This window comes from Ipomoea nil, unplaced genomic scaffold (assembly GCF_001879475.1).
Source record: "Ipomoea nil cultivar Tokyo-kokei standard unplaced genomic scaffold, Asagao_1.1 scaffold2144, whole genome shotgun sequence".
Taxonomy (NCBI): domain Eukaryota; kingdom Viridiplantae; phylum Streptophyta; class Magnoliopsida; order Solanales; family Convolvulaceae; genus Ipomoea; species Ipomoea nil.
Window position 1 is genome coordinate 805,464 of NW_017618572.1, and position 12,724 is coordinate 818,187.

A 12,724-nucleotide genomic window follows, 5' to 3' on the forward strand; every position below is an offset into this window, starting at 1 on the left:
GAATGGATGAAGAAGAAAAAAGAATGAGGGTATGGGGGATCTGTAGCTTTTTTGTGTGGGATCCAGGGAGTCCTGGGGCTGAATCTTGAGAGAAGAAGATAGTTGCAGGCTTATGGTCCAGTAGATGGACTGGAGGCTGGTTTTTTAACCATTTTTTGACATGTGCAGGTACAGCATTAGAAGCAGGGAAGGAAATAATTTGGCAGAAGAAGAAGAAAGCTGGAATGGAGTGCAATATGATTTTTAATTAAAAATTGTGAACTCTACTGTTGTGTTGTGAACTGTACTGTAAACTGTGATTGGCAGGTTGGACCTCCTTTGGCAAAATACAGAGGCTCTATACAAGGGATATTTGTGTGTGCTTTGAGGCCATAAGGGTGGTTGAGGGAGGACCATTGCTCGGGATGCAAGGTTCAATGGCCCCCCTGGTTAAAATGCAGAGCTCTGTACAGGTTGGGTTTACCTGAGTCTTGAGGGTGGAGGTGGGAGTGAGTATGATTGATTGGCTTATGGGCATTGGTCCCACCCTTATTTTGATTGTGGTATGGATTGTGAGTGTTGGAGTAACACCTTGCTTGACCTTTGACACTTGGCCTTTGAAGGGGATAAGTTGGTTGATGGATATTCTGTGCATGGCTGAGCCCTGAGAGAGATCATTCATAGGTTCAATGAAGTGCAGGGCACTAGGTAGTTGATTTGAAGTCCACTTTGGGGCCTGAGTGTACATAAACAGTTTTTAATGCAATGAAGATATAGTTTTTCTTTTAAAAAAATATCATATTAAGTAATGAACATTAAGATAGCATTCTTCCCATCAATCATCGTACCACTTCTTTGAGTCACATTTTCGCCTTAACATGACGAAACTGATACAGTAAATAGGGGTATACGTAGAGTGCCCCGTAAATGTTACGGACTAAGTACGGAAACTCGGGGTTTCCAACAGTGGGCTGGGAAGCTCCGGTTCAATTAAACGCTCAAAAGTTCTTTTCCAGATGCAATAAATGTCCTATTTATAGGAAGAGGAGGGGACAGGCTTCGGCGACCCGACATGGGCGGCACGTGGCAAGCATGCACCGATCACCATCGAGGTCGTGTGATATCTCGCCACGCGGCATCGCCCTGGCCAACCAAGGGACACGAGGCCAGACACATATCGATCGGGGTCCGAGCGAGGGACGGTCGGGTGCGGGGCCTCGGATGGCCCGCGGCAGGCTCTCCTGCGGCACAGGCGGTCGGATGGGTCGGTCGGGAAGCCGCCCGGACGGCCAACCTGAGGCAGTCTCGTGGTCTAGCCGGTCAGGACGTAGCTACCGACTGATGCCGAGTGGACATCTACGGGTACTGAGGGTATATCTCTATCAGAAACTATTTTTGTAAGCGAGGCAAAAATCCTTATAAACAATAGATTTTCAATTTTTCAACATCACATCTCCTATATTAAACACGAACCCAATCAACCATAAATATGTCAAATCTCTTTATTTATTTATTTTATTATAATTGAAAAATATTTTTATATTGAGTCTTGATTATTGTGAATTTGTATGAATAGTAAAATTCAATATCATATAGTACCACTAAAACATGAAAGAAATATGTCTAATAATGGTAGAGGTTCTTTTACAAAATATTGAGGAGTATTGTTTTCGTCTAAAATAGAACAATTAAAAGGGAAAATAGAAGAAAATATGAAATTAGAGACCAGAGAGAAGCAAAACTGAAAACGAAAAACTTTGACTACACGACACCGTTTCGCTTGTTCTGCTTCCCATATTGATCAAGCGATCGCCGCCTTTTCCATGCGCCCGGCCACCGTCATCCGCCGCGGAACCACCGTCATCCGCCCCACTGTAACAAGGTCGTCCCACTGAGCTCAATATTTTCTCAAATCTAGTTTATGAACAACGCTCTTTCGGATGGTAGGGGGTGAGTTTCGGAAGCAATTTAGAATATGCTTATGATGGATTAATTCATATTTTTCTATTTTTAATTTTTTTTTATTCCTTGCGGGGCTAAGATTTCTGTAAAATGTTGCTTAGGTTTTAATAAGAATCTCGAAAACTTCCAAAAACAAAATGCGATAAAGTTTAAAACAATTCTTTTCTGGGAAAATCTTGCTTGTGAATAACGATACAAAAATAGTGATTAGAGTTTCTGTCGATCAGAGAATAACACAGAAACATATTTGAACTGTTTGAATTTTTCGTAAATGCTTTCCAATACAAAAGAAACTTTTTTTTTTGTCATTCAGTTTTCTGAAAATAAGAAGGAATTCTGGGTATAGTGTTTGATATATCCACTGTACTTTATCTTCTGCATTTTGGTTTGTTTACTAAGGAGTACCAATTTATGTGAATCAAACATAGTTACATAGGCATTGCATTATGCATCTACATGATCTAATCATAGTACTATTTGCTTTATCTCAATGTACCAGAACCTTGAGGTGTAATGGTTTCTGATCATTCTGCAGGTAAGATGATGATTGTCCATTTAGCCAACAAGGGATTGAGCTGTTGTGTATGAGATATGTATAGATTTTGCCCCCATAGCACTGCATAGATGCCTGGCGATATGGAGATGCAAATACATCACATAGAGCAAGAAGCATACACTTCAGTGTTGCGTGCCTTTAAAGCTCAAGCTGATGCCATTACTTGGGTTTACATCTTTGCTATTGACCGAGTTTAGTTATTCATTAGGTTTTATTTAAAAACTAAAGTGTGAATGACCTTTTATGTTTTGTCGTTGTTTAGGAGCAAGAAAGTTTGATTACTGAACTTAGGAAAGAGCTAAGAGTATCGGATGAGGAACATAGGGAGCTTCTGTCTAGGGTCAATGCCGACGACATCATTGGGAAGATAAGGCATGGCAAATTGTTAACACCCTGTTACTAGCAATCTTTTAAAAGTATAGGACTTGACAAGTTACGATAACTGTTTTTCAGGCAATGGAGGAAGAGGAAAGCAAGTGGTTTTCAACCTGGGATGGCAAGTGGTGGGCTTCAGCCTTCCCATGATCAGGTGCCAAGTTCAACTTCATCATCACACAAGAAAAAGAAAAAGTCAAAAGCATCATTACCCTTGGTTGCACCATCTCCAACGTGTAATCTATCTAATAAACCATCTTCATCAATCCCCAAAAGAGGCCTCTCAAGAACAGAGGGAAAAAACCCACAGCCTGTAAGTTGGTTGTTTCAACCTTTTCAGCAAATGCAACAGATTGATACATCTCTCTCTTTATTTTTTCGCAATTGTATTGATACAATATTATTGAAGTAAGATATTTGTGGCTGCATTTTTTATAAAGTCCATGCAGTACCCAGTTACAGGTTTCAGTGGAAGGCACCAAGCTCCTCCTGTTCAGACTTCTTCAGGCCCAGTTGGGACAGCAAACTTTGATCCATTAATTCGAAGAAAAGTTTTGTCAAGGACTGAAGATGAAAACATCTATGAGGCTTTTATAACAGACTATAATCCACTGGAAGTAAGCATCACCTCTAGGCTCTAGCCATACAATTCTCTTGCATGGAGCCCTTGAGTATGTTTCATTTTAGCCTGTGAATTTCTCAAAATTGCCTGGTTCAGAATGTTGAACTTTGACTGAAATGATATTAAAAACTTCAGTTGTTACTTATCACTCATTTTGAAGAATTTCATTGTATATTGTTTAATGAAATACACATTCTTACTCCCAACCAAAAAAAAAATCTGAAAGAATAACCTTTTCTACTACTGTGTTTTGAACTTGGCACTCTTATTCTAACCTTATTTTATAGCCTTTTATACACTACCTCCCCCTGAAGCAAAGTAGAATGGTAATGAACACATCTATTGCCACTGATGGTTTTCCATGTTTCTTAGATATCACCTGATGACATTCAGTTGGAAAGTGATGGCCCTAGAAAGTCTTCCAAAGGTTCGCATAATGGAAAAAATCAAGCATCGAAGAAGTCTGTGGTTCGTGGAGGTGCAGCTGCTGGTTCTGGAAGGGGTAAAGGAGTTAAGAAGTCTCAGTTAGAGAACAATATCAATCCAACAAAAAGTGGCACTGGGAAGGGATCTATGGGTGATATTGAAATACTTCACACTGATACTCTCTTAGAACAGGTAATTCATGGAACATGCAATATTTATCCATATTGTTAATATAAAAGAATGAAATAACAATAATTTCCCATGCCTGGAACTTGTGTTAGGTGGAGAAAGTTTGTGCGTATTATCCAGAACCTGATGTAATAGAGAAATCAAAGAAAGTTCTCAAAGTAAGTATCACAAAATCTTTAGATTGGTATTTTTGCAGAGATTCTTATTTAACTTCATATCCAGGAACATGAACAAGCCCTTGTTGATGCGATTGGGAGGCTTGAAGAGGCATCTGATGGTGAAAGTGGTAATATATGAATGCATATTCCTATATTCCGATTGATCAAGAAGTGTATTGTGTCACAAGATGCAGTTTTTTTGGATGTATAGATCTGGCAGATAATAAATCTGTAGAATATTGCAACTGAACTATAATTTTGACCTGATGTGCTTGTTTAGTTCATGCACTCTATGTCTCTATTAATGAGACAACATTACTTGGTTTTGTCACAACTACATGATAGTTGAGTTCGCCTAAACTTGTCACCTGTATTTTCAGATTTTTCTAGCCGTTAGTTTGGAGTCTTGCATGATCGTACTGCTTTCTCCAGTTTCATAGTCTAAATTCAAGCTTTTCTGCATGATACCTGGCAATCTGGCATGCTAGGAAATTTTCTTTTTCCTGCTATTATAATTTCTTATCGGAACTCTGAAAGTTGTGTAATCCATTTTCGTTTTATTTTTATGGTGATGTACATGATACACTTGCATGTCCTGTATCAGTTCACAAGACTGTAAGTGGAAGAAGAGCATGAATGGAGGAATGGCAAAAGATTGCTGCAAATTTGCTTCAGAAAGATTATGGCATTATCTTGACCAGGGTTTTCAAGGCACCTGTGTCACTATCTCACAATGCTACTCAGCTAGAGATCTTTATTGGCTCAGTTTTTTCTTTGTACAAAAATGTAAATTGAGATTTGATTCAGTATAAGTATTCTGGATAATGGATATATATATATATATATACACAAGGTCTACATTTGCTATCAAAATGATTACTTTCTTGATATGCTAAGATTCTGGTTTCTGAATAACCATAGCAAAGCTTTCTTTCAACATGCTTGAACTGCAAGATTACAAATTTATGCAAGGGCAATATTTACCTTATTCTACAGCACCAAAACTTCATATAAACAAAAGAAAGTTCATGAGCCCTAAAAATGATCTTGGCTCAAACTAACAATACAAGACGTGGCGATGCGCTAATATCATGCGTGCCAACCCCTCCTCCCTTCGGTTTAAGGGCTCAAAGTGACATTCCTACACAACCTACCTTTGTTTTCTAGAAACCAAGATCGATATGAAGCGTGAGCCCTGAAATCTACAATGATCTAATAAAGTCCAAGATCGAGTTCACCATGGCATCATCGTAGCCCGGCCCTTCCAATTCGAAATGGCCGACCCCTTCTACGAGATAGGTCTCCGTGCGTCCGGCTGCACCACTTAGTTTGTTCTTCAGCTGCTTGACACTGGTGAACCCATCTTGAGTTCCCATAATGAACAGCTTTGGTTTCGGTGACTTCAGTATGGCCTTGTGATGTCGTCCAAATAGGACCGAGGCCAAGAAGCCGAAAGGATACCCTATGCTCACATATCCCACAATTTGATCAACTTGATCTACAGCCGAGCCAGCAATTGGTGCACCTGCTCAACAAAGTGACGGGAAGAACATCAGATACATTAGCACGACAAAATCCAAGATCAACTCGTTTGAAGTCCACAAACCAAGTGAATTGATTTCCCATTCACTATTTATTTATGTGTTCTTATTTCAGTTGTAGAGCTAATGATCTGCACAATTTAATGAGTTACTCGATTCAGATGAAAAGCACACTAATTCCAGATGAGCATGTATGGCAGCAAAAAAAGGCAATATCTTAATATGCACACAGAGAAACAGAAAGGAGATGACCAGAAGGCAACTTCATCTTTTAAAAAACTTATTTAAGATAAATAAATAAATAAATAGTGAGACCAGAATGGCTAAACATAAACCAACACATGCTCTGTAAGAAAAATAATTAAGTAGAAATTAAACTAGGAACTAGAATTTGTAAAACACAACCACAAAAATATGCCCTATAAAAGTTCAGAATCTGAGATTACGGTATACTAAGAAACATGGTGTTACAAGAACACAAATAAATCTTGCAGATGTACCACAAGCAATGGAATTACAGCAAATATTATCAAACACAAAACACTCGTTACAAATCCTTCAGTTCAAGCATAAACAAGGGACTTGAGCCCAACACTCTCGAGTCTTGAACAAGAAAAGGGAAAGTAGACATATACTCCATATTTTATAACCGCCTGCATGACTAAAATGCAAGCCAGTCACCCACCAATTTGCAAAACAAGAAAGCATTAGAAACCCAGTTTCCAGCACATTCCATACTGAAAATGATGATATAATTTCCATATCTACATAGTGTACTCCAACTAGATTGGTTTTAAACCTAGGAAGTATGACCAAAGTATACTCCTATTAAACACACCAGGCCTTTCAGTTTTAGAAGGAACTGAAGCAAAATGTCAAATGAGACTTAAAAGTTAAAAGTGCCTTCTTGATGAGTTAGTACAGCAAATTTGTAAATTCCAAATAAAGAGTCCAATGAATATAGTGCATAAAAGGTTAAATGGATAAGTATTTTATGTGTGTTAAATTGTGCTTGTGGTTGAAGATAACCTAAGTAGTCACTCAAACAAAATGCAATCAACCTAAGGACATGTTCTCAAAGTTAACCCGAAAGTTACCAACACGTGTTCCATATTGTTTGTGTGGTGAAAAGGTATCTGCTTCATGTAAAGTTGTAACTTGTAAGCGCATCCTAGTCCAGAGGTGTTTTCTGGCTACTACTGGTGAAAAACTGAGAATTGAGAAAAGGACCGTACTACCTAGAAAAGGAGAAGGCAGTGACTGGTGATTGACAGAAGACCAAAACATCAAGGCTTATTCAACTCAAGTGCAATCATTAATACTTGGCAGAATGGATGTAGATGGCAATAGGGCATCTAAGGTCATATTGAGACTCCAAAACAGTAGCACTATAGCTTCAAGATTCCTTCACAAATAGGTTCAGGAAATTAATATGTGTTGGGTGGAGCTCCAGCTCCTTAGTACCTCAAACAAGTCCTCTCACCCTTTAACTAATTGCATCATATTACTCAGTTCATTGGGATTCTGCATTAGTAGGCATAAGTTGCACGGTGTTTACATGTCATGAATGATAAGCACTTACAGGAATAATCACACCAAAGCTTTTTTTGCAACATAGTAGGAAAATAGAAATATTATCTTTAACCCAAGTCATATCATTTTGTTACAGAAACTTTATTTGTCTATGCAAAAGCTTGTTTAGACTCCATAAACAAGAGTTTCAGTTTCTTAAAAATAAATGGCACCACCACCAGAAAATCATTACCAACATCCACTCTTTCTACTTACTCAGTAGAAAATAACCTCTGCTAAATAGTTCATGTACAAAATTACCAAATTCCAAACCCATGAAAACCATGATATATTCATATTAGCCAATCATCAGCAGAAAAGATTTGGAAAACAGCACAATGCATTATTATTTACATTGGACAATCTAACATCAATAAGTGACAATACATATCCATCAAAAATATATACATATTGAAAATCCAATTGTTATTAGGGTTCATATTGCATCGTGAACCTGATACAAGAATTTTGTACCTTCCGTTAACACACATTCTGTACCTACGGTTAACAGTTTATGTACATGTAATCAAATAACTTGATAATTGCTTACACATAATATGATGGTACAGAAACTATTAACTGCAAGTATAGAATGTGTCAATTATAAATACAGAATCTAAAGGTTACAACTACAAGTACACAAGCTATCAATTGCAAGTACAGAATGTGTTAACTATAGATAAAGAATATGAAGCCCTGGTCCATGGTATAATTTGCCTTGAAAATCTATATAGAATAAAAGAGCAAAGAAAAAACAAAAATTGAAGGAATAGTACCTGCAGAAGAGCCCACCAACAAAATCCTATCAGTGTCCAGATTTCGACTGACCCATTGGCAGACAGCAACAACATCCCTGATTTCCTTGAAGCCAGTGAGAGACGGCTTCCCTGTGGATCTGCCGACGCCTCTCATATCAAAGGTGACAGCTTTGTAACCTGCGTGCGCTAACCCTCCTGCAATTCCACCCAAGAGACCTTGACATCCACCCAATATGGAGTATGGGTGCACCAACACCACCACCAAGTTCCTTTCCCCCTCCACTTCTGCTTGTTCTCTTCGTGAATAGAAGATTCTTGCGTGGAGACTGCACCCATCACTGGTTTCCACTGTGCAATACTGCACTGCATACTTTTTATCCATTTCTGGTCTTTAAGCAAAAGAGATTTTAGATATTGGAAGAAGAAAGAAGAGGGCGTGGAGAATGGAGATCAAATTTCAAACCACGAATCTCCTCCTATTTTGCCTTTTCCATTTTTCCCTTTCATTTGGGCTTTCATTTTTTTTTTTTTCTTTACCTGTAATTTGGGCTTTTATATATTAGGGTTGGAAATTAAAAGGCAAATTATATTATGCACCGTAGTGCATAATCGATTATGCATCGCGCGTCTTTTTTTTTTTAAATAAAAATAAATAGTGTTCGTTTTCGTCGTTTCGCACCCTTTTGCAAAAAGTAATTCTGTTGTTCAGTGTCATTTTGTATACACTGCAGTTTCAGTTCAACACAACTACAGTTTCATTTCGATATAACTATAGTTTCATTCGATATTTATAGACTCAAATATGTGAAAATGTTATTTAATTTTATTTTATATACACTATATTTTCATTAAAACACAACTACATGATCATTTTGATATAATTACAACTTCATTGTACAATATACACTCAAATATATGAAATGTTATTCAGTTTCATTTTATATACACTGCAGTTTCATTTCACTATAACCACAGTATCATTTTGATATAACTGCAGTGTCGATTTAGATATACTATAGTGTCAGTTGGTATTTAATACACCAAATAAGCGGACTCCGTTAACTCTAACGGCGGGCCGTTTCTTTACTTAAAGAAACGGCGCCGTTTTTTACCGCGGTGCTATAATATAACGACTGAAATTAAAATAAATAGACAACTTTGATTTGGTTTTGATTTTGAAGGCAATTTATATCATGGAAAATGACTCACATAACATTGTGGATCATGAATCGAAATTGTGATATACATAATTCATATTTGTAAAGTACTGAATTTCATAGCATATTGTACAAAAAATCACAACACAAAATACATACACATGTTATATATTTAATTATTTTTTAAATCTAATTTAGATACATAATTTATGTTCATAAACACAGAATGAAGGAACAACGGACAAGTAGAATCACTCTAAGGTATCGAGCTTATCAGAATACCCCAACTAGCAAGACATTGAAGATCTATTTTTTGTCCTAAGAAAATTCATCACGAGGAATCAGGTCTTCCAAAAGTTTGTAGAAGGATAAGGATGAGACACTTGGTGTGTTTCCGACCTATGATGAAGATAGGACAAGCAATGCACGTTTCTTTTTAAATTAACGCAAAATTTGAGAAAATAGCGAAAGTTATTAATGAAGAAACCAAATAGTACATGGCAAAATCGTTGGAGTATTGCGACAGTACTAGACACCAAGCCCGACCCTGGGCAAATGCAGGCTGGATCCTTGCCCAGGGCACACCTCTACCTAGGGGCCCATAGTCCATATATATATATATATATATATATATATATATATATATATATATATATATATATATATATATATATAAAATAAAATTCTTTTATTGTTTTGCCATTTTTGTCACATCTATGCGACTTTAATTTACGAGGAAGTCGGGCCTGAGTTAAAGAGAACTGGATAAGCGCAGACTCTCTCTCACACCCACCCTAAGCGTCGCCAACTCGCCGATTGCCGAGCCTTCTCAACGGTAGAAATGGAGTCATCAAATTCATCAATAAAAGTTTAGAAGTTGGAAGCAAACTCAATCTGCAAATCCACTTATCCACCATTCACCATCGACGACAATCAATTTCACTGGCCCTATCTAAGTATCTGCAAATCCGCCTTCAAATACCATTTACCACCCGGCCTTCCGCAATACACCTTCGTCTAATCACCATTCACTTTCACGGGCTCACGGCTTAATGCTCTAATTGCAAAGGAATTTTTTTATTTCAAGTTTTACTGCCCTAAGAACTTAGTATGCAGTGAATTAGGAATTTAGGATTTGTGATATGTTTACTGTAATTAGAATTAGGATTTGTGACAAAATTTTTACTGTAATATTCAATTAAATGTAGTGATTTGTTTGCTGTATTCAATTATGGGTTTTTTTTTCTTTTTCTTTTTTTTTTTTGAGAATTCAATTTTGCAAACATGCAAATCCTAATTCAATTATGTGTATAGGATTTGCAGATTGAATTGCTACTGTATTCAATCCTGATTCTGGATATTCTGTTTTACTGTGTACTCTAATTAGAATTGGAATTAATGTAGAATTAGAACCTAAGTAGAATTAGAATTAAAATTTATGTTAACTTCTAAATATCGTATTGGGGCCCTTTTTTCACTTGCCTGAACCTATAAAACTATAGGATCGGCCCTGCTGGACACTTGTCGCAATAGGGACAATGGTCATATTCAAATAAATTACCAGCATGTCCTCCTCTCTATACTATAAATAGGGAACTTCAGACTCTAAAGTAGCAACTATTGAATTTTTTAAGACAAGAGAGTAGAAAAGCATAAAAGAAAAACTTTCAAAAATCTCTAAGTGTGAAGACAGAAAATGAGTTTTCACTATCATATCCAGAGGCTACTCAAAGCATAGCAATCCATCAAGTTTGTGAAAACAAACAACAACCCCATACACAGAGTTTGGTGTTGACTATTTTTCACTCAAGGCAACTTGGTAGATGACTCTTGGAATGGAACCTAGGTGTTGAAGATCGTTAGGAGTGCATATCTGGATTGAAAGAACACCATCTTTGACTAGTAGTGTTTGGTGGATACACTATGTAGTCTTCCACTTGTAATTAAGACGATTATTAGTCGAACTTCCTTATACATAAAGGAGAAGAGTTGAGGCTTAGTCTAAACCACTATAAAATTTATTTGTCTCTATTTTAATTTTATACACTTTACTTTCAGCGCACTTAATTGATTATCGACTAACCCACTATTTGAATCGATTCACACAAGTGCACATTTTTTTCAGCTAACTTGTTCAGCTACTTATCTTTAAACTTTACCAAACCCGTTGTAAGTAGTTTTTCAGTCTGTCGTTGCCTGTTACAAGTTAATTTGTTGGTAGCACGCTATTGAAAAATTGTTTAGAAAATTTCTAAGCTAGCAAAATTTGAGAAAGTCTATTCAACACCCCCCCCCCCTCCTATAAACTTTCTTTTTTCTCTTGGAACCAACACGATTTTCCAAGCAAAACATGAAGGATTGAAGCACTGCGCAAGAGGCTAAAGGACGTGACCCGGGTAGCTAGTAATGGCACCTGAGGCTCGACCTCTAGCCGCTAGTCATTCTTGCTCCGAAGCCCGTCTCTAGGCATAGGTAGTGGTTCATGACTTGTTCTCCTGGCCCACTACATTTTTAGGGGTTTGTTTGGTTCTCCTCTTTGTATAAATTAATATTAGCTTAACATTACAAAAGAGTAAATTTTATTTTTGGTCATATGACTATTGGGGTCTTGTTAATTTCAGTCCATGAGTTTCAAAACTATCAATTTAGTACCTTAACTATACAATTTTTTTCAATTTTAGTCCATCCAGCCAAATTTTTGGCGAAAAATGATTGAAAAGACAAATTTACCCTCAAATTTTTAAAATAATAACTTAAAATACATTTTTTTCTGCTGCTGTCATCGACAATAATTTCTCCGGTAACTGCAACACAATCAACTTTATTGAACCTACGACAAAGCGAAGGGGTGGACGACGAGGGAGACACGGGAGCCGTAGTGAGAGAGAACTTGCTTGAGCGGCGGCCACGAGTCTCTATTGTCGGGACAGACAAGGTCAAAGAATGCTTCAATCAGTACGGAATCAACCCCGACGGCTCTTTCCTCGTACCAGAACCCATCCTGCCTTGTCGAAATTGGAACCTGATCGTAACCCACCAGAACAATCGTCAACACAACAAATCCTAACACCAACCCCAAAACCGTCATCATCTTCCGGCCACCTCCATCACCATGAAATAATCGAAGAAAACAAATGAATCTTTAATTATACAGATAAAAAGGAAAAGATGCTGCCTCTAACGTAAAGTAGTCATCTTTAATTATCAAATTTAATTAATTTGGTTCTTCTTTAATTTATGTATAGTACAGTGAAGTGATTTATGTATAGTACAGTGAAGTGATTTATAGTGTGGTTGTGTTGACTTACCGGAGAGATGGTTTCCGACGATAGCAGCGGGAAAAAAATTAGTTTAAGTTATTATTTAAAAAATTTGAGGGTAAATTTGTCTTTTTAATTATTTTTCGCAGAAAATTTGGTCAGATTGACC

General features: G+C 37.2%; 2 protein-coding genes across 4 annotated transcripts; one reads left to right on the forward strand and one right to left on the reverse strand.

Annotated features, from left to right (window-relative positions):
* Positions 1-1,666: 1,666 nt before the first annotated feature.
* Positions 1,667-5,155, forward strand: LOC109148866 (protein EMSY-LIKE 3-like). 3 transcript variants are annotated; one of them, XM_019296623.1, is made up of 9 exons: positions 1,667-1,929; positions 2,477-2,664; positions 2,760-2,869; positions 2,951-3,185; positions 3,322-3,489; positions 3,867-4,112; positions 4,202-4,267; positions 4,332-4,395; positions 4,872-5,155. In XM_019296623.1, the coding sequence occupies exons 2-9, from the start codon at positions 2,566-2,568 to the stop codon at positions 4,901-4,903; spliced, it is 1,020 nt and encodes a 339-aa protein (XP_019152168.1). In that variant the 5' UTR covers positions 1,667-1,929; positions 2,477-2,565; the 3' UTR covers positions 4,904-5,155. The 3 variants fall into 3 exon arrangements, with proteins under 3 accessions (XP_019152168.1, XP_019152165.1, XP_019152166.1); XM_019296620.1 differs by having other exon boundaries at positions 1,668-1,929; positions 3,313-3,489; XM_019296621.1 differs by having other exon boundaries at positions 1,668-1,861; positions 3,313-3,489.
* A 51-nt stretch (positions 5,156-5,206) lies between these two features.
* LOC109148867 lies at positions 5,207-8,620 on the reverse strand. The gene is made up of 2 exons (XM_019296624.1): positions 8,157-8,620; positions 5,207-5,792 (listed from the first exon to the last, which is right to left on the reverse strand). The coding sequence occupies exons 1-2, from the start codon at positions 8,518-8,520 to the stop codon at positions 5,470-5,472; spliced, it is 687 nt and encodes a 228-aa protein (XP_019152169.1). The 5' UTR covers positions 8,521-8,620; the 3' UTR covers positions 5,207-5,469.
* Between the last annotated feature and the right edge of the window lie 4,104 nt (positions 8,621-12,724).